This window comes from Equus przewalskii, chromosome 7 (genome assembly GCF_037783145.1).
Source record: "Equus przewalskii isolate Varuska chromosome 7, EquPr2, whole genome shotgun sequence".
Lineage (NCBI taxonomy): Eukaryota > Metazoa > Chordata > Mammalia > Perissodactyla > Equidae > Equus > Equus przewalskii.
In genome coordinates this window covers 22,790,727-22,818,072 of record NC_091837.1, presented here as the reverse complement: position 1 = coordinate 22,818,072, position 27,346 = coordinate 22,790,727, and the positions used below count along the sequence as shown (strand labels likewise).

General features: G+C 45.3%; 2 protein-coding genes across 14 annotated transcripts in view; one reads left to right on the top strand and one right to left on the bottom strand.

Moving 5' to 3' along the window:
- The window catches only part of ATP2A2 (ATPase sarcoplasmic/endoplasmic reticulum Ca2+ transporting 2), a 58,899-nt gene extending 56,783 nt beyond the window's left edge, over positions 1 to 2,116 (top strand). For both annotated transcript variants that reach the window (XR_011542422.1, XM_070628980.1), the window contains exon 21: positions 1,306 to 2,116. Coding sequence is in view for 1 of the 2 variants with exons in the window: in XM_070628980.1 (XP_070485081.1) it covers positions 1,306 to 1,319 (14 nt within the window). In the remaining variant the exon portion in view is untranslated. The remainder of the gene's footprint in view (positions 1 to 1,305) is intronic.
- The window catches only part of ANAPC7 (anaphase promoting complex subunit 7), a 69,206-nt gene that overhangs the window by 29,322 nt on the left and 12,538 nt on the right, over positions 1 to 27,346 (bottom strand). For 5 of the 12 annotated variants that reach the window (XM_008508334.2, XM_070628986.1, XM_070628984.1 and 2 more), the window contains 5 exons: positions 25,820 to 25,937; positions 25,050 to 25,246; positions 22,594 to 22,818; positions 21,730 to 21,880; positions 19,157 to 20,029 (listed from right to left, as the gene is read on the bottom strand). In XM_008508334.2, coding sequence (XP_008506556.1) covers positions 19,840 to 20,029; positions 21,730 to 21,880; positions 22,594 to 22,818; positions 25,050 to 25,246; positions 25,820 to 25,937 — 881 coding nt within the window. In that variant the 3' untranslated portion in view covers positions 19,157 to 19,839. Of the gene's footprint in view, positions 1 to 1,695; positions 2,358 to 3,061; positions 3,132 to 19,156; positions 20,203 to 21,729; positions 21,881 to 22,593; positions 22,819 to 25,049; positions 25,247 to 25,819; positions 25,938 to 27,346 lie in introns of those variants that run through there. The other 7 variants (XM_008508326.2, XM_070628983.1, XM_008508357.2 and 4 more) reach the window with 3 other exon arrangements.

Below are 27,346 nucleotides of genomic sequence, written 5' to 3'. Positions count from 1 at the left end.
GAGGAAGACCCACTGCTGCCTCTAGCAGAGTCCCTTTGTCCACTCTGCCTCAGGCTCTGCCACTGAAAAACATGTCCGAATTGGCGCCGCCTCAGCATTCGTGCCACTGCAGGCACATCCCTGGCCTCGGGCCTCCATCATGCAGTGAGCGGCAGGGACCCAGCCCCATCCTCACCCAGCACCTGCAGGAGGGCACTGTCAGACTCTGCTTTTGCTGCCACCAGTAACAGGATGGGGCGGCGGCGCCCTCAGACCCACCATGCATGTGCTGTCAGGCAGCTGTCACCTGAAACTCACTCCAAGTTCTTTCCCGATGGGCAGGTGGGCCAAAGGCCCATCCCATCGGCATTCTGCTTTTTGCCGTCCCCCATGCCTCACCCAGTCTCTTGGACAGAGCTTGGTCTGGAGGGTGGCAGTCTCCCACCTCCCCTAACTGGGGTACCACTCCAGCAGCTCATCCTGCATCTGCACAGTGCAGGTGAAGCGTCCTATTGGGAGAACCACATGAGCTCACAGGCACGCAAGGCAACTGCCAGCCTCTCCCTCACAAGCAGCTGCTACCACATTGCCCTCAAACTGGGGCCTCAGCCCCCTAAATGTCTGTGTGGTGGGCAGACCTCAGAAATAGCTGTGACCACAGGCATTAGCTCAGTGTCTGCCAAGCACCTGCCCACTACCTGGAGCCAGAGCCTGCTGTGTCTGCAGTAGCCATGAGCTAAGTCAGCATCCAACACATTTTTAATTGAACCATCAAATTTTGTCAGAACCACCGCCCTGCAGTTAACAGTGAGGGTTGTCTCCAGCCTTCTTTATCGAGAGGGAGCGGTGAGAAGCGGCTGAGGCGCAGCAGTTCCCCTTCTAGGACTTGGCGGGGTTGCCTGCAGCCCAGAGGCTGATAGCCAGGGAAGGGAGCAGGGCGCTAGAGGCTTGGCGCTGATTGCTACACTACTCACTGCTGCTTCGTCTTCCTTACCCTCTGCACTGCTAACCAGGAACTTCTCCTCTTGCCCATCTCACTTCTGTTACGCCAGGAGCAGGCCAGTGTCTGCCTGCTGGGATGCTCCTGTGAGCCAGGGGCAGCCTTTGCTCTGTAGCCGGACAACGAAGGGTCTGTATTGCTGAGCCACTGCCCCCTGTGTGGGCAACTCCTCAGAGGCAGTTAATCAGAAATCCTGGTCTTAAAATCTTAAAAGATCAAACAACATTCCTTTTCATCTGTCACTATTAATCTTAGTCTTAAATAGTTATTCTGACATTTCCTCCCCATATTTCATAAAGCTGATTTCCTGTCTCTTTCCTTTTCAGCAATACTGGAGTAACCGCTTCCTAAACCATTTTGCAGAAATATAAGGGTGTTCGGTTGCGTGCATGTACGTTTTTAGCAACACATCTGCCAGCCCTCTGCATGATTGATGTTGGGGGAAACGAAAAGTAGAAAAAAGTCCCCAACTCATTGTGTGCTATGTGGAGGAGACGCATATTACCAATGGGGTTTTTAGCTTTTAAATCAAAATAATAATTATAAATGTATAATTTAGCTTAATGAATCAGAAAGCCTCTCCAGAGAATTTTGGTTTCTTTGCTGCAAGAAGAATGAGGTTTTGAAACCTTATCCAAGAACTTAGAAGCCATCAGCCAAGGCTCCATATTTCTCTGTACAAAATGTCATAGTTTATATAAATGTACAATATTAAATTGTAATGCATGCCTTCAGTTGTAAGTAGCCAGACTTCTCTGTGGTGTCATTGAAACATGCTACTTTTTAATTGGCCCTGTACAGTTTGCTTATTTATAAATTTATTGAAAACACTACAGGTGTTAAATGGTTAAAATGTAGGCCTTCAGTTCATAACTTCAGTTATTTTTCTGAGTGTGCAAACAGCTATTTTGCACTGTATTAAATGTAACTTATTTAATGAAATCAGAAGCAGTAGACAGATGTTGGTGCAATACAAATATTGTGATGCATTTATCTTAATAAAATGCTAAACGTCAACTTATCACAACGCATGTTTGACTTTAGACTGTAAATAGACGTCAGTTGTTTATTTCTGTGCTGGTAACAAAAAGCATTGCACAGACATGGTTTCAGGTAAATAAATCTATTCTACGATAAGTCCAGTGTGTGTCTACTGTTGTGCGGGGGGGGGGGGGGGGGGGGCGGGTGCTGTACACTGAGGGCCCCAGCCTGTGCCCTGAGCAGTGTGCCCCTCATATGGATTTAAAAAACAGGAAGCTGGGGCCAGCCCTGTGGCCTGCTGGTTGCATTTGTGCACTCTGCTTCGGTGGCCTAGGATTTGTGGGTTCGGATCCTGGGCGCAGACCTATACACCACTCATCAAGCCATGCTGTGCGGCCTGCGTGCAAAGTAGAGGAAGATTGACATGGATGTTAGCGCAGGGACAATCTTCCTCACCAAATAAATAAATGAATGATTTTTTTAAAAAAAACAGAAGTTCTTGGACTTGACTTTCTGGGTAGGAGAGCAGGGTGGTAGAAGGTCTGGTGTGACACAAGATCTATGAAATACTCCTTCCCTGGCTCCACTGTCCACCCTCAAGCGTGAGGAAAGCTGAGTGTCATCAGTGGGTTTTTCAGAGGTAATTAAGATGATTAAAAAGTTGTCAGCAGTGTAGAGACTGCAGCAATGGAGAAATGCTTGTAATACTGTTCAGATGCAAAATGTAAAATTCTACATTCCTGTCGTTAATAGATACAGGAAAGAACTGAAGCAGGTACTGGAATCATTCACTTGATGGCTATTTAGTGCTCATCTGAGAGGGCTGGGTTTGGGGGGCAGTTCTCTGTTTTCTAAATTCAGAAAGATGGTTCTTATATCACAAAGAAGAAGCAGGGATGCAGTGATAGTTGGGTGATTCTGTAAGTTGATTATATAAGCCTCATAACAAATACAAGTCCTGTTGACTCTAGATATGGCAAAAATATTTGATAAAATTTAACATCCATCCTTGATTTAAAGAAAAAGACTTAGGGGAATTACGGATACTACAACATAATGAAAAATAAGGCAGAGCTATTGAAACACCAGAATTCCACTCACCGTCCACTCTGCCCACTAGTTAGCACTGTTCTGGAGGGTCGCTGCCATCAGACAAGAGAAGGGAGAATGCCTAGGAGTGAGCAAAAAGCAGCAAGCAAGGGTCACGTTGGGTCAGTGGGAACATCTTGTTCTTAGGAGAGTTTAATCAGGGCAACTGATACCTTGATGTGAATGATAAATAATGCCTGTATTAATGATACATGAAAATCCAACAGGCATTTTAATCAGACTGATTCTAACGAAGGAAGAATAGCAAGGAAGTAGACCAAACCTCTGGAACATAAAGCTGTAGTCGTTCAATAAACAATTTGAGGAAGGTGTTGCGGCTTAGTAGGTAAAAGTTGGGTTGTTCGTTACGTCAGTGGTCATCTTGGGAAAAATATGGCTGTATCTCTTACACCCAATCATTTGCAAATGGATCAAAAGATTTGAAAAATTAAACTACCTTCCAAAAGAAAAATGGCTAAATGGTATAAACCATTAAATACAAAAAGATGTTCAAATGCACAAATTAAAATCACAGTGAGCTACCATTTGTGCCTATCAACTGACCAAAAAAATGGGTCTTCTAATACCAAGGATGCAGAGAATGGGCCCTCCTTACATGGTAGAACAACTGGGTATCAGCTAACAAATTTACAGATGCTCTGAACAGACAAGCCAGCGGGTCCATTCCTAGATTTACCTTAGAAAATTCCTCACGTGTGCTGCAAGAGCTGTACCACGATGTTTATAAAAGAACAGCAGTGGAGAGCCAGCCCTATGGCCTAGTGGTTAAAGTTCAGCACACTCTGCTTCAGTGACCTGGATTTGGTTGGGTGCAGAACTACACCGCTTGTCTGTCAGTAGCCATGCTGTGGCAGTGGCTCACATAGAAAAACCAAAAGGACTTAGAACTATACACAATTATGTACTGGAGCTTTGGTGGGCAGGGGGAGGTTAGCAGATGTTAGCTTAGGGCAAATCTTCCCCTCCAAAAACACAAACAAAGCATCGGAGGAGGCCAGCCCCGTGGCCGAGTGGTTAAGGTCGCACATTCCGCTTCAGCGGCCCAGGGTTTCACTGGTTTGGATCCTGGGTGTGGACATGGCACCGCTCATCAGGCCATGCTGAGGCGGTGTCCCACATGCCATAACTAGAAGGACTTGCACCTAAAATATGCAACTATGTACTGGGGGGATTTGGGGAGAAAAAGTAGAAGGGAAAAAAGATTGCTAACAGTTGTTAGCTCAGGTGCCAATCTTTAAAAAGAAAAAAAGCATTGGAAACAATCTGAATGACCAACAGCAGCAAAAAAATGGATAAGTACATTTGAGGCATGTTCAAATCACAGCAGCAAGGAAAATTAATAAATTAGAACTGCAGGTATCAACAGAAATTCCCACACACACACAGTGAAAATAAGTGCAGTGTATATATCAAGTTCAAAATATGCAAAATAATACTACGTGACAGTCTCTAACCTGGCCCACGGGCCAGCGCCCGTCTGTGCTAAGGTAAGTGCACCAGAAGGTTAACACACAGCTTCCTTTGTGAGAAAGTCGCCCACACAAACACAGTTGGCTAACCAGTTACGAGGTGGATTTATGTTTGACTGCCAGCTCCTCACCTCTGCATGGAGTAGTAGCGAACGGATCAGTAGCAGCTCGCAGAGACCAGCCACAGGGATGGGAAACGGCGCGTTGGGTAGTGGTTGGCTCCAGGAGGGAGGAGGGGAGGGAGGAGGGAGGGTGGAGGGAGGGCAGGGCTTCGCCTCTCAGTAATGCTTGGGTGCTCTGCGTGCAGGTGTCCATTATGCCTGCTTGCATGTCTGAGATTCTTTTTTTAAGTAAACCATAAAAATAAAAGTACATGGAGAAAATATGGAAAATAAAAAGCCTTTCTAAGCATGACACAAAATCCTGGAAGAGTAGTGAATAACTGACTACATAAAAATGTAAAAATTTCATAGAATACCCCTCTCTAGAGTTAGGAAAATGGATTTGTGTTACACACGTAATGAAGAGTGACTTCCCTTCACGTGTAATTGGCAAAGATCAAAGTTTGACATTCATCTCTCCTTCACAGCTGGCATTAGGAACCAGGCACTCGTGCTGATGGTAAGAGTATAAAATAGCCAGTCTCTGGAAGGTAATTTGACGGTATCAGAGATTTTTTTAACATCCATAGCCTTAGATCAAGCACTTCACTTTGGTGAAATCCTCCCACATGTTCCCCAAAACAAACGTAATCCTGCTGCACCGTTGTAGCAAAACAACCTGGATGCCCGTCAATAGGCAAGATGTTGACTAAACTAAGAACATTCACGCCATGGAGTATTACACAGCCATTCAACACCACAAAGCAGATCTGTGCAAACTAGCAAGGGATGGTGTCAATATATGCTGTCTGCCCAGTGGAATATTCAAATACAGAGCAGTTTGTATAATATTCTACCACGCATTTTAAAAAACAGGAGGAAGTTATGGAAAGTTCCAGGTAGTTGCTGCAGATAGTTGCTGAAGACACTGTGATATAGATGGCACGTGGTGGGAGCCAGTTTTCTTACTATTGGCATGAGAGGTTACAGATAAGCCAGGGGAGAAGGCTAGAACGATCCACATGGTAATGAATTACAGTTGGAGACACCAGGATGAATGCATATTTGGCTTCATACCAATACAGATGATTCTGTAGAGAAATATTTATGGTTATGTGTATTTCCTTGCACCGTCAGCTGGGAGGGCCTAGAAGCAGGAACACTCCTAGCAATGAGCACACTTAGCTCCCAGTTTTAGGTTTCTAATACCATTTCCCAATAAAAGGAATCAAGTCTCCTTGGAGAAATGGCTGAGTCTCCATTGACGATGGCTGATTCTAGGGCTGGGGGATAAAACGTACAACACATGCCTGGAGAACACTGTAGTGCCAGAAGGTAAAGAAGTACTGAAAAACACAAATGGGCCAACCCTGTGGCCTAGTGGTTAAGTTCAGCATGATCATCTCCGGCAACCCAGGTTTGGTTCCCAGGCACAGACCCACACCATTTGTTGGTAGCCATGCTGTGGTGGCAACCCACATACAGAACAGAGGAAGATTGGCAACAGAGGTTAGCTCGGGGCAAATCTTCCTCAGCAAAAGAAATAATAATAAAACAAATAAAATAAATTTTAAAAAATAATGTTAAAAGATAGGGTTATGTCAAAGGGACACAGAAGCCAACTGAAAAAGCTCTCAATGGCCAAAGCTGGAACAATTTGAGCAACAGAATAAAGTAGTATTGGATCATAATCCACAGTATAACATAAATATCCATGAGTCTATACTGATATAAATAAGGGGGAGAGACTAGAATTTCCCCATGCAGAAGAATTCCAAGTAATTTCTGTAGATCCTCTGCCCTCAAGGAAGTGAAGCATTACTCCCGTTCCTTAGGTGTGTGCTGCACAGAGTGACTTCTTTCCAAAGAGTACATGCAGTGTGGACGTGGGTAAAAATAACCCCCACTGGAGAAACCTGCCAAGACACTACCTCAGCCAAGTGACGTCATCTTGAGATGATGTACCTTTGACATGAAGTGATGAGAATGGCATTTTACCTGTGGTCTTCTTCCCAAAAGCACATAACCTCTGTCTAATCAAAAAGAAAACATCTGACCAATCCCAAAAGGTTCTGCAAAATACCTGACCAGTAAAAACTGTTAAGGTCATCAAAAACAAGGAAAGTCCAAAACTGTCAAAGCCAAGAGGAGCCTAAAGACACGAAATGACCAAACGTAATACGGTGTCCTGGATAGGATCCTGGAACAGAAAGAGGCAAAAACTAAGGAAATCCAGGGCTGGCCTGGTTAAGTGCACACGTTCCGCTTCAGCGGCCCAGGGTTCGCTGGTTCAGATCCCGGGTGCGGACATGGCACCGCTTGGCAAGCCATGCTGTGGCAGGCGTCCCACATATAAAGCAGAGGAAGATGGGCACGGACGTTAGCTTAGGGCCAGTCTTCCTCAGCAAAAAGAGGAGGATTGGCAGCAGTTAGCTCAGGGCTAATCTTCCAAAAAAAAAAAAAAAAAAACTAACGAAGTCCAAATAAACTATGGATGTTAGTTAATAATAATGTATAAATCTTGGCCCATAATACTGTGTAAGTATCGTGACAGATGTACCATATTGTTGTAAAATATCAATAACAGGAGAAACTGGGTCTGGGGTATGTGGGAACCTTCTGTACTATCTGCTCAGTTTTTCATAAGTCTAAAAATATTCTAAAATAAAAACTTTATTTTAAAATGCTGAGATAAACATTTTTTATTGCTTTTTCTCCCCAAATCCCCCCAGTACATAGTTGTATATTTTAGTTGTGGGTCCTTCTAGTTGTGGCATGTGGGATGCTTCCTCAGCATGGCTTGATGAGTGGTGCCATGTCTACGCCCAGGATTCGAACCAGCGAAACCCTGGGCCGCCGAAGCGGAGTGCGAGAACTTGGCCATGGGGCTGGCCCTGAGATAAATATTTTTTGAAATCTTCATAGAAGAATCAAAGAACTACAAGTTAGTACAGAATCTCCAGGCCAAAATCTAAGAGAGAGAATCAGAGCATCCACAGTCACTTTTCCCCCGTGGCATCTACCTATCCACATAAACTAAGCTGTGAAACAAGTGAGGGTTTGAGGGCTCACAGAGCGAAAAGGCACAGTCAAAATCCAGGGCCCAGCAGAAGTGGGAAGTCTCAGAGGACACTGAGCTGTGACCCCGGAGGACCAACACCTCAGTGTGAGGGTGAACCAGAAGGGAACCCGCCCTTTCCCAAAACTCAAATGACACTGAGCAGCGTTGCCTCGGTGCCGAGCAGAACCAGAAGAACGTGCACACCCTCGAGAGAGCGTCGACATGGGCTCTCGAGGGTCTACAGCCCCAGCCACATCCTGGGGGTGGCCTGTGGAAGCTCGAGGCATGAACTGAAAGCCGCTGGCAGTACCCCTGAGCACCAGGCAGAAATAAATGTACATCCTCTCTAGAGGGAGGCACCTTCATTTCAGGTCTTGGGAGATCTACACAATTATTTCTCAAAGCAGCACCCAGTAAAAGATAACCAAGTACACAAAAAAACAGGGAACCATGAGTGAGAGCCAGCGAAATTAAACATTACAAACTCATCCAGATTTCACATATTGAAAGTAGGGTCATGTGTCACTTGACCAGTGTACGTCCTGAGAAATGCGTTCTCAGGTGACTTCATTGTTGTGTGAGCATCAGAGAGGGCACTTACACAAACCTAGATGGTAGCACCTACCTACACACCTAGGCTGTGTGGTACTAATCTTAGGGGTCCACTGTAGTATATGCAGTCTGTCGTTGACTGAAATGTCGTTGTGCAGTCCATGATTATGTAAGATACAGATCATAAAACATCCATGCTCGCTTTGTTTAAAGAAAAATAGACATGCTTGAAAATCTGCAGGAGACAGGAAATGATAAAAAGTGAACATAGCAGCTATGAAAATTAAACGGAATCCTAGAACTGAAAAGTACAATCACCAAAATTAAAAACTTGATGGCTGGATGGGTGTAGCACCACAGTGGACACAGCAGAATAAGGAAGTGGAGGACAGATGAGAAGATATTATCCAGAATGCAGTGGAGACAGGAAAAGAAAGTTAGAAAATATGGAAGAAAGGTTGAAAAACCTGGAAGATAAACTGAGAAAGGTGACAAAGTCAAACATACATTTTATCATAGTTTCAGAAGACAAGTATGAGAGGGGTTTTATTTGAAGAGATAATGGCTGAGAATTCTCTAGAACTGATTAAAGACAGCAATCCACAGATGCAAGAATCCCAACAAGGGGCCAGCCAGGAGGCTCAGCGGTTAAGTTCACACATTCCGCTTCTCAGTGGCCCAGAGTTTGCCGGTTCGGATCCTGGGTGCGGGCATGGCACCGCTTGGCAAAAGCCATGCTGTGGTGGGTGTCCTACGTATAAAGTAGAGGAAGACGGGCACAGATGATAGCTCAGGGCCAGTCTTCCTCAGCAAACAGAGGAGGATTGGCAGTAGTTAACTCAGGGCTAATCTTCTTCTTCAAAAAAAAAAGGAATCCCAATAAATCCCAAACAGGATAAATAAAAAGATATCCAGCCCCAGACCTAGTATAGTGAGGTGCAGAAAAGCAAAGAGAAAAATCTTAAAAGCAGCAATGGGAAAAAAAAAAAGGCACTACCTGTAAGGGAGTAACAGATCCCTGCTGACTTCACAATAGTCAGTGGAGGCCAGAAAACAGGAGAATGACAGCTTCATGTGCTGCAAGAAATCACTGGCAACCTAGAATTCTAAACCTGGAGAAAATATGCAGTATTTAAAGAATCAAGGTAAAATAAAGACGTTTTCAGACAAACAAAAACTGAGAGTTCTTCCCCAGCAGACTCAAGCTCCGGGAAGTTCTAGATGGGGACAAGGTAAACAGTCTGAGTGATCCGCAGGAGCTGGGCCAGGAGCCCGGCTGCTTCAGACGTAAATATACGGGGAAGGATGTTGCTATTGTAGGGCGACCACCAAAAGACAGAAATGGAGGCAAGACTAACAAATCAACAGAAGGAAAAAATGAAGGAAACCTGAAAAGAACTAATAGGAAGGATAATAGAAGATAATAGTCAACCCCAAATATAACCAATAATACCATTATGAGAGTTCACTAAGCATGTGATTCCTGCTGCTCTCTGTCTGAAAGAGCGATTTCAGCACGACCCAGGTGTTCCTGTTTTGAACTGTGATTCCTGCAGCCGGAAGAGACAAAGACGGCCAGGAGGCAGCCAGCAGTGCTTCGGAGGCTGACATTGGTTACTTTTCCATCAGAGTTAGTGGAAATTATAAAACATATTTTGTAAGTTCTACTCAAAATGCCTTGTTTCAGGACTAAAAATGTACAGTTTAATGTTTATATCTCTGAAATTTATAAATCATAAACTGTTAAGAAACAGATTTCAATGAAAACTGAGAGTTTACTTTTTAAAGAAACTCTGCTGATGAACTACGCAACTACACAAAGGGGGGTGGTATACACACACAAACTTATGCAATTTCAAATTATTTCCGGAAAAATACACAATCTAGTAACTATGCTTGCTTTTGGGGAGGAAACTGGAAGAAGAAAGGCAGGATGGGGAAATTTCACCATACGCCCTTTTGAAAATTGTGAATCTAACTTAAATAATATATTAGACCATCTGATACTAACAATTTTATGGAAGTACAAGGAGCTAAGAATAGTCAAAACAGTGCTAAAAAAGGATAAGGTCAAGGGGTCTTGCTCTTCCAAACATGAGTAACTTTTATAAAGCTATAGTAATCAAGAGTGCAGCCATGGGTGCTGGGATAGAAAAACCGACCAATGGTGCAGGAGAGAGAGCTCAGAAACAGAGGTGTTCTACAAACACCTGATTTTTGACCCAGATGGCATTACAGATCAGTGGGCAAAGCAAGTAATTTTTCAATGACTGGTGGTTTAGTATGTTTAAACATAAATTAAAAAATCAGGTGGCATGGTGGTTAAGTTTGGCACGCTCCACTTCGGCACCCTGGGGTTCGCAGGTTTGGATCCCAGGCGCAGACCTACACCACTCAACAAAGCCTTGCTGTAGGGGCGTCCCACATGCAACATAGAGGAACATGGGCACAGATGTTAGCTCAGGGCCAATCTTCCTCACACACACACACACAAATCAATAAAAGGGGATCCCTACCTCATACCATACAATATAGGAGAATATATTTTTGACCTTGGGATGGGGAAGGATTTTTTTGTTTTTTTTAAAGGAAGATTAGCCCTGAGCTAGCATCCACTGCCAATCCTCCTCTTTTTGCTGAGGAAGACTGGCCTTGAGCTAACATCCATGCCCATCTTCCTCTACTTTATATGTGGGACGCCTGCCACAGCATGGCTTGCCAAGCGGTGCCATGTCCGCACCCGGGATCCTAACTGATGAACCCCGGGCCACTGAAGTGAAACATGTGCATTTAACCACTGCACCACCAGGCCATCCCCAAGGGAAGGATTTTTTAAGAATTAGAAAATACAACCATAAAGAAAAAGATTAGTGGGGCCGGCCTGGTGGCGCAGTGGTTAAGTTCGCACATTCCACTTCAGTGGCCTGGGGTTCGCCGGTTCAGGTCCCGGGTGCGGACCTATGCACTGCTTGTCAAGCCATGCTGTAGCAGGTGTCCCACATATGAAACAGAGGAAGATGGTCATGGACGTTAGCTCAGGGCCAGTCTTCCTCAGCTAAAGAGGAGGATTGGTGGCAGATGTTAGCTCAGGGCTAATCTTCCTCAAAAAAAAAATAAAGAAGAAGAGGGGCCTGGCCCCGCGGCTGAGTGGTTAAGTTCGCACGCTCCGCTGCAGGCGGCCCAGTGTTTCGTTGGTTCGAATCCTGGGCGTGGACATGGCACTGCCCATCAAACCACGCTGAGGCAGCGTCCCACGTGCCAAAACTAGAAGGACCCACAACAAAGAATATACAGCTATGTACTGGGGGGCTTTGGGGAGAAAAAGGAAAACAAAGACAAAAAAATCTAAAGTAAACTAAAAAAAAAAAAGGAAGAAAGAAAAAGATTAAATTCAGCTACATTAAAATCTGCTAATGCAAAGATTAACAGGTCTGCTAACCAGAAGAGAATGAAAAGGCAAGCCATAACCTGGAAGAATATACTTGCAAGTCATATTCTGAATTGTATCTAGAATACATAAAGAACTTCTGTGAATTAATAAGAAAAAAGATAACAAAAGTGGGCAAAGAGAGGAAATTCACAGAAGAGGAAGTACAAATAGTTCCTAAACATGAAATGATGTTCAATCTTGTTATAAAACAGAAAAATGTGCATTATAATCACTACTTCATCTCATAGCCACTGTGTTGGAGAAAATTAAGGTTTGACAATATCAATGCCGTGAGGCAGTGGATGAAGGACCGTGGGCACACATGTAAATGTGCACAACTTCTTTGGAAAACAGTTTGGCAATATCTGGTAAAACTGAACCTGCACAAACCCTACACACTCAGCAGTTCCACCTCTGGGGATAATCCTACAGAAATGTGTGCTCATGCACACCACACGACACAAAAATACGTATAGCAGCGCTGTTTGAAAGAAAAAACTGAAAACAACTAAAATGTCCATCCATGGCAGAGTTAATAAGATGGGAGCACTACGTCCATGCAGGTGAACGTTACAGAGCAATGAAAAATGAATGAGGTAGCCTACAAAGTCACTGAGCAGTCCTCCCTCAAAACCATCAAGGTCATCAAAAACCAGGAAAGTCTGAGAAACTCACAGCCAAGAGGAGCCTAAGGAGACATGACGAGTAAACGTAATATGTGTCCTGGGTGGGATCCTGGGACAGAAAAAGGACATTAGGTAACAACTAAGGAAATGTGAATAAACTAGGGACTTTTGTTGATAATAATGTATCACTATTGCTTCATTAATTGTAATAAATGCACCATACTAATGTAAGATGTCAAAAATAGGAGAAACTGTGTGCAGGGTATATGGGAACTCTCTGTACTATCTACTCAATTTTTCTGTAAATCTAAAACTATTCTAGAAATAACATCCATTAATAAAAATGAATAAGTTATAGCATATTAATATGGATCAACTTTTAAAATAATGTTAAGCAAAAGATATCATGGAAAAATACAGACAACATGACTCCGTTTACATTAAGTTCAAGAACAAGCAAATAAATGTGTTGTTTAGGACAAAAACATGGTAAAACTAAAAATAAAAGAAGAATAACAGTATTATTTTACAGGTGAGAAAAACGAGCTCACCATCTGCCCACAGTTCACAGAACTTCCAAGGTCAGAGAATGAAGGACGCATACAAACAAAACTCAGAACAGCGGCTCCCTCTGGGGGCAGGGCGGGGGGCAAGAGGGAGGGAGTGGGCGTGATCAGGTTTGCGCACACAGGGGGCTTCTGGGATTGTGGAAATATTCTATTTCTTGTCCTGGGTGGAGTGTACATGTGTGTTTTATGTGGTTCTTTAAACACTACGTGTGTTTTCATATACTTCTATACGTATGCTATATTTCACAAATTTTACATTCTTATTAGAAAACAGAAGAAATCCCTGTCCGGCCTTTGGGCAGTTTCTGGGCCCTGGCGCACTGGCAGAATTATTCTCCGCAGGAGGCTGCTATCCCGGACCTCCTTAGGGCTCTCCACCCGGCCTTGACCTCCGAGGTGGCTCCCGCCAGCCTCCTCTGAGCTAACAGAAGCTGCTCTCTTGGTCGAAAGCTGGCTTGACCACCACTCCATAGGGGTCATCTCTGTCCCTTCACGTCACACACTGTCAGGCTGAGCAAAGTAGCAGCATGGGAGTGAGAAGCAGCCTGGGCCCGCAGGGCTGATGGGGGTCAACTTGTTTCAGCCCGCCAAGGATGGAGCTTCAGTCTGGGTACCACTGAGGTCATGGGTGAAAGATGACCCAAAAATTTAAAAATAATTTCCCTGAGCCAGAGACCCATGCAGGACTAGAGGTGCCTCTGAGGGAGGCTCAGGGCAAATCTGTTGATCCAGTGCCAAAGGGGGCCCAGTCTGAGGACCACAGGGCAAGGCTCACGTCCACAGGGCCACTGACCCCAAAAGGATCAAGGTGTAGCCCTGGGAAGCCACTCCCCTCCTACACGTCCCACCCCAGGGCTTGAGTGCTGATATCCCTGCCACAAGGCCCCCCACAACCAACAACAGGGAGAGGGGACGTGACTCTCTGAGCTCTCTTCCAAAGGAACATGGAGGCACAGAGAGGCTAAGAGAGCTGCCCATGGCCACACAGCCAGTGACAGGCCATCGACCTGAGGCTTCCACCTGGTAGTGGAGAGAGTCCTTCCCTGCAAGACGCTCAGCCCTTCTAGTGAGGACAGTGGGATTCCTCCAAGGGGGCCCCGAAGGAAGGATGGGAACTCGGAGACGACACAAGCAGTCAGCAACCACCTCCCACACACAATATGCCTCGTCAAGCACAGCCTCCCTCAGCCCAGGAAACTCCCCAATCCAGAGCCACCAAGGGCTAACCTACGGGGGAAAAGTTCCCAAATCCCCAAGGCATGAGAAAGCAAAAGCAGAGGCCTCGGCGGACCTCACCCGAGTCCACCACAAGCTCCCAATTCCAGTGACGGGAAGTGAGGTGGGAGTTTCAGCGACTGGGGAGCTCCTGGTTCATCCCTAACCTGAAGCCAATGGTTGGACTCCCTGAGTAGATAAGGGCAGCTGGGGGAGGCGGCAAGGCTGGCCTGGGCTTACAGATTCACTGTACAGAGGGAGGACCAGCCAGCCCGCCCCCTTGAAAGTTCCAAAAAAGATCATTATACCCTTTCGCTCTGAAATCTGCCTCGTGGGAATTTACCCAAAGATGGAAAAAGTGTGAGCACAGAGTGTTGTTTATGAAGAGACAGACACTGGAAGATTTCCAAGTGGCCAGTGGGAGCTACGTCGTGATGGTGCTGCCCTTGCCAGAAGGCCTGGCAGCCTCTAAATCCGGCAAGGCTGAGGACCACAGAGGAATGGCGAAGTGCGCTTAGGGAGGCCTGTTTCCTCTTTAACAGACTATAAAATTGTGTAGACATCACAACTGAAAACATACTAAAGCTCCAGGGCTAGAATCCCAGACAGACAAAAACAGCCATCAGACTCACCATCAGACTCAGTTTGCTCATCTTTGAAATGGGGCTAATTCCACCCATGCCTCAGGGGTGTGAGGCTAAGATGTGATAACATGTGCATAGGGCTTGCCTCATGGCCCGGCCACATGAATGCTCAAGAAATAGCAGTTCAAGCAACTCAAAATGATGGAATATTTCTCATATCTAAGGCTGGTAAAAAACAAAAACACTTAAAAAAAAAAACAAAAAAAAAACACTTGATGACAGCAGCATCAGTGAGGGCGCAGGAAATAAGCGCTCTCACCCATTGTTGGGGAGCAACCTGACAGCATCCCTTCAGAGCCTGAAATGCACATACTGAGACCCAGACGTTTCACTACCAGCAACTCAACCTCTGCCTGTCTTTGGAATATTATGCCAAAATATGTTCATGACAGTGCAGACTGTAATAATTATATACGCCACTGGAAACAACTGTCCACCAATAGCAGAAGGGTTACAGAAACCGTTCCATGGATCTGAGGAAGTGTCGAGACAGAGGAGGAGGAGGGGTAGGTTGACACTGCTGACAGGACTCTAAGTGTGACAGCGTGACCACTTTAGTCTAACTTACAGATCCGTACCATTAGGTACAAGCTCGAAACTGCTTTTCCAAACGTGGTACCAGAAACAATTTATTTTGCAGAGAAACACTGGGATTCAGTAGAGATTGGGAAATACATGTATTTTTAATTTTACACCTTTCTTTCCTTGATTTTTTCCCACCATGTACGTCTATATAACACATATGTATGACAAATGCATGTGTTAGTGGGGTTAACTGGATGCCAGGGTTATGGGCCATTTCTTTACTGTTTATACATATATAACAAATTCGCCATCTTAACCATTTTTAAGTGTACAGTTCGGTGGCATTAAGTACACTCACACTGTTGTGCATCCATCACCACTATCCATCTCCAGAACTTTCTCAATATTCCCAATGGAAACCTGTCCCCATTAAACCCTAATTCCCCATGCCCCTCCCTCCAGCCCCTGGTGCCCCCATTCCACTTTTGTCTCTAGGAATTTGACTACTCCAGGTACCTCATCTAAGTGGATTCATACAGTATTTGTGCTTTGTGACTGGCTTATCTCACTCAGCATGTTCTCAAGATTCATCCACGTTGTAGCAAGTGACAGGACTTTCGTCCTTTTTAAGGGTGAATACTATTCCATTGTAAGCACACACATTTTGTTTATCCATTCATCCAAGGATGGACACTCGGGTTGTTTCCACCTTGTGGCTATCGTGAATAATGCTGCTGTGAACATGGATGTGCAAATATTTGTTTGAGACCCTGCTTCAATTCTTCTGGATATGTACCCAGAAGTGGAATGCCTGGATGATACGGTAAGTATTTAAATTTCTGAAGACCTTCCAGGCTGTTTCCACAGCGGCCGTGTCACTGTACATTCCCGCCAGCAGTGCATCAGGGTACTCTGCTATCTTTAAACTATTTTAATGGCTGCTAAGGAGACCCACCTGGGGGCTTCTGGCTTATTCCTGGTGTGGCTGGCACCGTTTGGTTTGTGAAATCAGTGACATGTGCTGTGCTGCCAACAACTGACATCTTCCACAGCAATCTGGGAAAACCTCACACACCATGGTGTGGCCTGGGCTGGTGGCGGCCCAGGTGCAGCTGGGACAGGTCGGAAGCATCTAGACAGAGGCCTGCCCTTTGTGCCCCAAGAGGGGAGGTGGTGGCTGGTGCTCCCTCCCACTGCCTGGGGCCAGGGAGGCTCCTGAGGTAAGTGGAAAACCTTAGTAAGACACTTACCTCTACAGGCCCTCCCTGGCCCTGCCAGGGATTCCTGGCGAGCCGGGCTGTGGCCGCTCTCCCCGGAGAACGTGGTGAGCTGCTTGTCGAGTCAGGCTCACTGCCTGTTGTCAGCAGAGAATGCGGTCACTGTGTAGCAGGCAGTGCCCACGACCTGGTGGTTGGCGAGCAGGCCCGGGCATGGGAGTTACTTCCACTCAGACAGCTGCAGAGTGGGAGCCCCCAGGTCCCTCTGAGGTCAGGTTTCAGCCTCTAGCACCCTCTAACCCCCTCTCCCTAGTTTCTCAATATTTGGACAGGGAACACCTGCATTAGAATAGAAAGTCAGGGCAGGAGTGATGGAAGGATGCAGACTCCTGGGCCTGGGCCCTGGATTAAAGTCTGGTGCTGGGCCTGGGAATCTGCATCATTGAAACGCATGCTCAAGTTTGAGAATTATATTTTGGGCAAAAGATGGCCTCATTCTCTGAGGAAGAATGCAATGGCAGGAGTGTGGCCCCCAAAGTAAGCCTGGCAAGGAGAGCTCCTGCCATCAGCCCTGTAAGGGCCACATCTGCCAGGTCCCTGGCACAGAGCAGGGCTTCAGAGTGTGAAAGCTCAAGTTGGAGGGCAGGGAGCACATCTCCTTTGGACCCAGCCTCCCTGCTCAGCTGAGGGGCCTCCAGGAGAGAAGGGCACAGCGGCTTCAGATACTACCAGTCCCTGGTACCTGTTAGGGAAGGACTAACAATCTGGCATTTACTCGGGTGAAAGCAATGACTTTCACAATGGGCATGAGGCTGAACTCCTCACTGGCTCATTCAGGCCTCAGCCCCGAGGCAGAGGTGGAGCCCAGGCCACGAAGGCCAACTAAGCGGCCGGGACCTGCAGCTCGGATGGGGGGAGTTGGGGCTCTTAGAACTCAGCCTGGTCTCTGATTCCAACCTGTGCCATAATCTCAAAGCCAGGGGGAATGACAGAAATCAGTTAAAACATCCCCGTCATGGCTGTGTGAAACTCGACGCTAGAAGGCACCTGTGGTGACCGTGGGCACCTGGGAAGCCGACCCTCGTCAGGTTGGTCTCCTGGCAGGTTGCGCAGTGTGACAGCCAGAGCTGAGCAGCCTGATTCTCTCCCTGCTTTCTGGGAGGTTTTCTGTTTGTGAGAGCAAGTGACAGTGGCAGTACCAGGCAAGGTCTTCAGCACCTTCCAAGTCAAACTCCTCCCATTCTTTGACGTGGACCGAGAGTGTTTTCAGTCCTACCTCAGGTGCTCTAAAAACATGGCTTCAGTTGTCTCTTCCAACCTGGCTGTCACCTCAAGCCTCTCAAGGTGGAAACACTGGAACTGCAGGTGGGAGGGGCCTGAAGGATCCAGCCCAGGGTGTCACTGGCATGGAGGGGCCTAGGATGGACAGGCCACATTGATGTAGAGGCTCCCAGCAGAGCTGAGGGAACCAGCCCACGACAGTACGGACGGAAGGTGATGCCCAGGGACTGGCTCCAGGGCACATCCTCACCCCATGGGAATCTCAGGGGTCATGGTGACGAGCCTGGCGTGCAGGAACAAGATTGGGAGGGTGGAGCTGGGCTTCCTCCCCGAGCCAGGAAAATGGCAAAAGCTTTCGCCTTTTCTCCCAATGCACTGACTGGTAACAGCTGCTCAGAGGCGAGCTGAGGAAGGACATGAGACTGCATCCTGGAGAGAGGACTAAGGCCAATGAGCAGCATCTTCTCTGGGCCGCCCATCCACCTGGCATGACCCCAACGGCCTGCTGGCTCTTTAGAAACTGCTCGATCAGATGCTGCTGCTCAGGCTTTGGGTCTCATACTGAAAGACACTAACAGTAACTTTCTGCCTATTTTAAATGGCAGTTATCAGATGATGTGAGCTCCTAAACTTCCATTGTTCTTAGACTTCCAAACTTTCCATTTACATCAAAATCACATTTTGCATCACCTTTGACTAATTTTGTTTTTGTTTTGTTTTGGTGAGGAAGATTAGCCCTGAGCTAATATCAGCCACCAATCCTCCTCCTTTTGCGGAGGACCACTGGCCCTGAGCTAATCTCTATTTTATATGCAGGATGCCTGCCAAAGTGTGGCCTGATGAGCGGTGTGTGAGTCCGCTCCCAGGATCCAAACTGGCGAACCCCGGGCCATCGAAGCAGAGCACACAAACTTAACCACTACACCACTGGGCCGGCCCCTAACTAATTTTGCTTTAATGAGAATTTGAGGTTACCTGTGCCATCCTTCCCCTTCGCCTCCAAGTTAACTATATAGTCAAAGGCATCGCATCTTAAGAAACAAGGGGAAGGATGGCTGAAGTCTCCCAGCACCCAAGCCCAGGGAATGAGCCCCCTGCTGACCCCATGACAGAATGCTGAAACTGGATCTCAGCACTGCTCACTGAGCCGGGCAAAGACTAGTCTAAACTCCGACCAAAGACTCTTGCCCAGGGAAACTTACGAACTGAAAAAGCAAATGGATGAACAAACTCAGTGTTACCTGAGGTTCCCAATCCTCCCAGCTCCCAATACTCTCGGAAGAAAGGGAGTCTATTTATGGCAAATAATTCTGGGGCTGAATCAATGTATTGTGAGTATGAGACCAAAAAAAGTAAAAATCTACAAAGGGTTTCCATTCTGATCAACCCAACACCATTACTGTACAAAAAACAGTTTTATTAGTTAATTACCCCAAGTGTGCCTCTGTTCATGCTCTAGGTCACACCTGTTTCTCAGACCCAGCCCAGGCTCATAGACAAGTTACGAGATTAGCAAGTTGGAAAATTGTTCTGCAAAATAGCAACTGTCGGCTTAAGGCATTACTAACATTGCAGAAGGAAGCAAGGTTACTAGGGAAGTTTGGACAGCCCAGGACGATGACTTCTGGGACAGGAAACCCTCTCTGAAAGGGCCAGCTCGTGCTGCTATCTGACTTGGCAGATGTCACACTTGCTCTGGTTGACTGGTCACTCCTTTAAACCCATCCACAACATCACAGACAAAACACTACCTATTCCTTGAGTTTTCAGATGTAGAAATTAGTTGTATAAAAAGCACTCTGTCCCAGAACACTGGGCACATCTGGTGGCCTCCCAGAGTGCTCACTCAGTCCTCCCTGGCTGGAGCAAGGGAGGATGGAGATATGTGGAAGGTTGGTCAGGCTCAGTTTTTAAAAACGAAGTCATTACTAGAAATACGGAGCAAAGGGGTAGAGACCCCTGCTGCAATCACATGCTGAATCATTGTCCTCCCAGAGAGCAGGCTCCTACGGGCTCCTTCAGTCCACGGAAGCGCTCAGAGCAGGGCAGGCCAGTGTGGCCACGGAGCTGCCGCCAGCCTCACTGCATGCCGAACCACTGCTCCTGGTCAGCCCACTGGGCCGCCTCACTGTCGCTGCCCTCCAGGTCCCCTTCTTCCCCACTCCCTTCCATGTCGTCCACATCCTCCTCCTGAGTGGCATCCGTGGGACTCTCCTCCTTCTCCATCTTCTGCATCCCCTCTAGAGACTTCTGGTCATTGGGGTCCAAACTAGGGGACAACAAAACAAAGGAGAGGCCTGAATCTCTGCCTTGTTTCTTGCTGGCTGAAGCGTCATCTCCCTGGCGCGGCAGTGAAATGACCACCCAGTCACAGAGAAGCTGCTAATGCCTGGCCTCTCCAAACAACTCCGGTTCCACAGGTGAGAGCGAGGGAGTCCACCACTAGAAGTGAAAAAAGGCGTCTTGTCCTAATTTTTACAATTCTCAATTTGAGTTTTTCTCCATGTATTTCTTAAACCTTTTCACACTTATCACGTCTAGCAATCTGCTAGAGGAAGATACTAGATAACACAAATGAAAAAGTAGCAAACAACCATTAACAGAAAAATTCAAATTTCTTAACAGTATCGGGTTTTTAAGCTACAGGGTTACAAAAAAGTTATTTTTCTATGAGTAAAACTGTTGCATGTTCTTATGATATAATTAAACCATATCAGCATTTCAGTAGTCAACCAAAATCATCACGCTTATAATCGAACAGATTTGTCAACTCCTAGGTTAGTCCCCAGGACCCAAAGCCACCCCTCCTCAGACAATCGAGTGCAGCAGCTAAGAGTCATTACACGTGCCAAAACCCTCAAAGCTCGGAGGCTCCAGAATATTTATTTTCTTGGCTCCTAAGCCATCTTTCCTCTTGCCTTTGGTGACCACCACCTAGGCCAGCAGGTGTCCAGTCTCTAGCAAATCCCACCTCTAATGCAAGTCTGGTATTTTATTTTCTCACTTGTTTCTGGGCTTGTGAGAAGCAGATAAAACCCATGTCGGAATCCTGTTCCTACTTAAATAACTGTAGACCGATTTGTAACACCTCCTCTTCTCTGGAACCTTCCATACAGCTCTCACCCACACGCAGGGCCCCCCGCCCTTTGGACTCCCACCTTGCCTTCTAGGGACTGCTATGAAAGAACTTAGCACATGGTATAGATCAGTCTGCATGTCTGAGACTGAGAGCTCCGGAATCACAGCATCCCCAGTGGTTGCTGAGATGCCAAGCATACAAGTCGTGCTCAACTGCTGATAAGTAAATGGATGTGATCAGACTCGATTAAAAATAGGCCTTCACCATAACCTTACAGACACAGAGACAACCCTCAAAGAAATCACTTCTGTATTAAGCAGTAAGAATACCACTATTTATTTAGTATTTACTATGTACCAGGCACAGTGCTAAGAGCTTTACATGGAATAAGCATTTAATCCTCATTTAATTATTTAATACCTAATAAGGTAGATATAGACAAGGAAATCTGTTAGTAACTTGCCCAAGATAACATGTGGTGAAGGTAGTATTCAAACTGCAGAGCTTAAGTTCTTAACTACTACAGCAGGTAGAAACATGGGAAAGTACTTACAATACTTTGATTTGAAAAAGAATATAAAATATATACTACATGTAACCCTATAAAAATATGTATATGTGTGGGCAAGCCAGGAAGATGATCTACACAAATGAAGACAGATGTTATAGTGGTGTGGGCTGGTGATGAGTGAAACAGTTCTTTAATGTTGTTAATATACTTTAAGAAAAAAATTTTAGACATGAATTCACATATAACTCTTCTACCATTACTATTACTATGTTTTCCACTGTGGGCACAGAGTGCGTGTGTTTCCAGAGTTCCTGTTACACAGTTCCCTGCCTCCTCTACCCCTCACCGACCTTCCCCCCACGGGAGGCTAGGTGCCTACCTTAGTGCTATACTATACTGGTCCATTGCTTCCTGATACTCATTGACAGCTACAAGGAAATCTCCTAGGATCCGATGCAGAACACAGTCACTCTGATTAGCTAGTGCATTCCTTAGCAAAGCAATTCCATCTTCATATTTCTGTTCTCTGCCTGGAAAGAAAAAGATCCTCATTTTCCTACTTACCCAACATTTTGAAAATACATTCCCATCTCAAGTCACATACACAAAACCACAACAATGACCACAATCTGACAATCCATTTGCAGATGTCAAGGGAACAGTGGTGGGGCAGGAAGTCAGAACAGCTCATCTGAATTCATTCCATCAAGATATTCGCAGTTTGAGTTCTGACTACTGAAAACGTACTCTTAACCTAAGTTCAAGTAAAAACCAAGATGCATTTTATTTGCCAAATTAGCCCAAGCTCAGTAGTTCATCATATATCAAGACTAAGAAAATCAAGGCTAAAAGGGAAGTCCTAAGAGGGTCGAGATGGGTTAAAACAGTTCAAACTGGCTCAAATTGATTATATTTGGCCCGAACTAGTTCAGGACAACTAAAATTAGATCAAGCCGGTTTGAGCCACTCCACAAAAGTCAGCCACTGCCATTCAAGAAGGCCTAAGGCAACTGCGTCTGGTTGTGGTAAATGGAACCAGTCCACACGAGCTCAGACCTGCGGTAAAAGGCACACACCTGTGCGTTTGGTTGTGCTGAATGGAACCAGTCCACACGAGCTCAGACCTGCGGTAAAAGGCACACACCTGTGCGGTCATCTGCAACCAGCTGGGACTGGGGAATCCAACTGAGATCAGGCTTTATATGATTAGCAACGAACAGGGAAGTAAATAAAATACACTTACTAAGTAGTTCTGCTTTTTTCACCACTGCCTTAATATAATCCGGCCTTTGGGTCAGGGCTTTATCTAATAAAGTTTTGGCTTTCTCCTGTGTCACTGGGTCTTCAAGACAAACGGTGGCTAAAAGGGTAAGGGTCTGTGCATTTGCTCCTAGAGTTTTGTAAACGTTGTTAGCCATTACCATTGCTTCACGAATACTGTTGGAAGCTAAGTAACATTCGATGAGGCCTGAAAAAATAAAACACAGAAAGTTCAACCACATTACCATTCCAAGCCATGCTTCCACTCTGACAGCCTTCCAAATTGCAAACCTTCAAAGCTGCAGACAAAGGGCAGGCCAGGGGAAAACTTTGATGGTAAGATTAGACTGGAAGGTATATTGATGGAATAGCTAAGAAGCGCTCTTCGCCAGAGCACTTGATGGATGTGGAAGAAGCTTGCACTGCAAAGGTACCTTCAGTTTAGCAAGAGAAACCAACATGCTTAAGTAAACCGAAGCATGTAGGCAGCCCAGCTGAATGTTAGAGGAACACACATGACAGTAATCACTAGTTGAAATAGAAAGATGATGAATCCAACACAACCCAAAGTTTTGCTCTTAACAAGCTGTTAATTTCTGGCTGTGTTCAGTCACCTTTAATCCTAGGTTTAAGGAGGAGAGAGAGCTCCTATAGTCCAAAGTGAATGTCCACTTCTACAAACTAAAAGACCTAGGGAGCAACCTAAGGAGAAAGGAAGGCTTTTTCATTTGAAACATTAAAGTTATCTCAAAAGGCATTTGCTGAGGGCTTCCCCAAACTAGATGGAAAACAGATCGGATATACCGAGATTGGCAGCTCCTGCCTCTTTTCATACCCACAACAAGATGCCTTATGGGGACACTTCAAGTAGAGTCAATTCTCAACTCTTTATGCCAAGAAGTTGAGGAGAACAGAGGAAGTACTTTTTGGCACAAAGCATTCATCCAAACAGAAAAACAGCTTAAACCCCAAACCCACACAATCCCTGGCAGATTTTCTCTGTATACTCCTCCACCCTAGAGGCATTTATAACATTTGTGCACATTCTACCACACACTATGGTTACTTAACCAGAAATTACCTAACTCCTGAGGGCAACATGTTGGATTCAGAATTTGGTTGTTTGCAACTACTTAGTAGTTTTACTTCCCTGCTAAAGCTCCACTGGAACTTCTGAAGGAAATGGAAGGAGCACACTTCACGAATCCAGCAAAGAAAGCTCAGCTAGAGGCTGCAAGAAGCACCAGACAGTATACCCAGGGTCACCCTGATCCGAATCTCCAAGTGGTAGTGTGAGTGAAGGTAGCCCATGAAGCCTCACTGGCCAAGTGGGGAACGTCATCTTCTGCCCAACAACTCCAACCACGCTGTGTGCAAGCACTGTGGTAGTGGAGTTATTCAAACACATTCCTGGGCTCTTGTAAAAGAGGCACGCAGCAGAAAGGAACTAGCGTGACCAAAGCAGCTGGGAAGCTTGGGAAGTTATAGTTGCACGACCAAGAATTTAACCTGAAACCAAAAGCTTAGTTTGGCAGTTTCTTTAAAAACAAACCCACAACAAGCATAACTCTCTGGCTACCTAAGCAGGTTTGTCCTTTACCCCAACTTCCAAATTTTATTTCTCAAATTTGAACTCATCTTCCTGTGAAGAGCTAACCCACTCTCGACTCCTGGGCTCATTTGCAATTGCTTTTGAAAATAGGCTTTGGAGGAACTGCATCTTGTAAGATTTATTTTAGCGTCTGTGACCGAGTCACCAAATGCTGCTGGAGCTGGCACAGCTCCTTTGAACTTCTAGGGTCAGTTCACGTGAACTTCAAATAGTATATAACAAAACAAAGTTGGACCTTGATTGTGCCTACTCTGGATCCAGCTCACAATGAACTGACTGGTTCCCACAACCAACACTGTCATATGGATATGAAGTTACTCTATGAGTAATCTTTCTGACCCAAGGTAAGACAACTGGAAAATAACAAAGACATAACCAAGCAATCTAGCACAATGCTAGCACAGACAGAGTCACATTAATGAGTGGGCCATGTTTGAAAAATAAAAAAAAAGGACAAAAAAACGACACCAACTACTCTCTTATCAAAAAAAAGAAAAAAAGAGAGAAAAATGAATTCTGAAAGTATAGAGTGAAAAGTCCAGTAAAAGTCCTTAACGAATTTAACATGCCTAGTGCACTGGTTCCCAAACTTGTCTGCACACTGGCATTACCTGAGATCTTCAAAAAATACTGATGCCTATTTCCCAACCCCAAATATTCCAATTTAAATGGTATTAAGTGACCTGGCATCAGGATTTTTAAAAGCTCCCCCAGAGGACTCTAAAATACAACAAAGTTAGGGAACTGCTGGTCCAACAAAACCTTCCATCTCAGTGCGATCACCACACCTACAGATTCACACTATTCATCTATATTTTTTATCTTACCTTCATAACAATCTAAGCGACAAGGTGCAAGTCGTATAGCTTCCCGAAAGTGGATAATTGCTTCTTGGACTCTGCCCATGTTTCTGAGTGCTGCTCCCTTAAGTAGCAAAGCTTGAACACTATTACTGTTAAGCTGAATGGCCTTGGCTCCTAAATAGAGGGCCCGGGAGTAGCGTTTGCTATAGAAGCTATGACACCTGGAGAAAAAACACCACCAGAAGTTGTCTGAGAGGAATATAAAGAAACTTCATCCAAAAATCATCAAGAAGGCCCTCTACATGAGCCTTATTACAAACCACACCTATAGCTTTAACCTAAGATAGTGAAAAAACAGAACAAACAAAATCTACTAAATATTTATTTTTAAGGGGGAAATCTTTGATATTGGAGGGGAAAACTATGGAAAAGAACTTGATCATCTGGCTGTGTTATCAGATGAGACACATACAGAGAATTTGTAAAGTCAGGTCAGTAACAAAGCAGCAGCTCCTAAGCTTTTCACTGATGGCTTCCAGTGCTGAGCATGACACATTCACTATCTCAGTTAATACCTACCCCATGAAGCAGGGGTATTAGCCTCATTTTCCAAGTGAGAAATCAGACTCAGAAAGGTAAATAATGCATCCAAAGTCATAGACAGACCATGATTTAAATCCAAGTCTGATTATCTCTTAAACCTGTGCTTTCAACCTACAGTCTATTCAGGAGGAACCACGATTTCCTAAAGAACCTACTGAAAACTAAGGAGAAAAGGGAAAGCATAAACATACCCAGAGACCACCCAGGGTTCTGCATGCTGATCAGAAATATTGAAAAGGCGGCAACCGAGGTTCTCCACATCCTCCAGCCGCCCTTCCCGCGCCAGGAGGTAGCCATATACATCCATGCCTAGAAAGGAAGCAGCTCTTTACAGCAGAGCAGCACCAGCACCAGGGCAGACGCTGAGACCCCAGCTCCCAGAGGGTCTGAGCCCTTTCCACCATCATGAGCTCCTCCCACCAGCACAACCAGTTTCCTACAAAATAACTAATAAAAAGATAAAACACATCCAAAAACTTAAAAAAGCAAAGGAGAAGGACCTACCTCACAATTTGAAAGCCTGTTATTTTCAAGAACTGTTTGTCCCTACATCCTGTGGCATGATACACAGCTATCCTAACTCATAATCAGAAAAAGTCCAAAAAAGGCATCAAATAAGTTCTCTCTTCCAAGAGGTCTAGGCACAGACAGGGCACTTAATAATGCCAGTTAGTCTCAGAAAAAGTTAGCCTATTCCAGAAAAAGCATTTAGTTCTTTCTGGAGTCTAATACATTTAAGATCAGCCCTCTCCAACTTATTCTCACTCATCTTCTATAGAAAAGGCTCCATGCTCGCTGTCACCATCTCTTACCTCCAATCCTTGCTATCCCTTCAGATTCCCAGGAAAAGCCTCTCAAGCGAAGATTACTGCAACATGCCCTGCTGGCCCCCAGACGTGCGTCTGAGCTTCTAACTCCAAGCTGCCAAACTAATATTTCTAAAACACCATTTTCATCTTGGGCACGGGCAACTTGGCGAAGAGAAATAAGCACTGGACACGAGGGAGACCTTGCGCAAATGAAATCATCTTTCTGGATCTGTTTCCTCATCTCCCTACTCTGTCATTCTCGTCCTTAAAAATTTACAAGACTGTTTACTGTCACAAGGTCATATTTTTCTGTTGGCCATTTTTGGGCCTTTACAAGCAGACTTTGGCTTATCTATCCAATCTTACTTCCCACTACTATTCCTAAGCATGCATCCTTCAGTCACTCAACAGTCACCCTTTGGAAGTCCCTATGGCTTACCCTTTCAGCTACACTCTTCTTTGAAATCAATGATCTTTTGTTTCTCACTCCTAATTACTTCCTTTAGTCACCTTGCCCTTTTCTTAGTATCTGCTGTCGCTCCCTTTTACCCATACTAAGGACACAGTGAAGCTAGATTCCCTAAAAGAGTATCCTGGCTCTGGGGATGCCGTCCAAATCCCAGTCAGGCAATCATAAATTCATAAATCCTGAGGAGGAGCTATGACCCCTCTCAGAAGAAAAAAAGCCAAATAATGATCTGTGGGAAGATGACACTTAAATTCAAGCAAAAACAACTGCTTAAAATGGAATTACCCAAGTGTTAGAGATGTGTCAGGACCTAAAACAATGTAAAAGGCTACTGTAATAAATTTTACAAAACAGATCTATGAAAAATGGTATCAGAAGATCATGTCACATTTCCTCCCTGTCTTCTCTGATCCGCCTCAAGCCACTTCCACCCTGCCCCA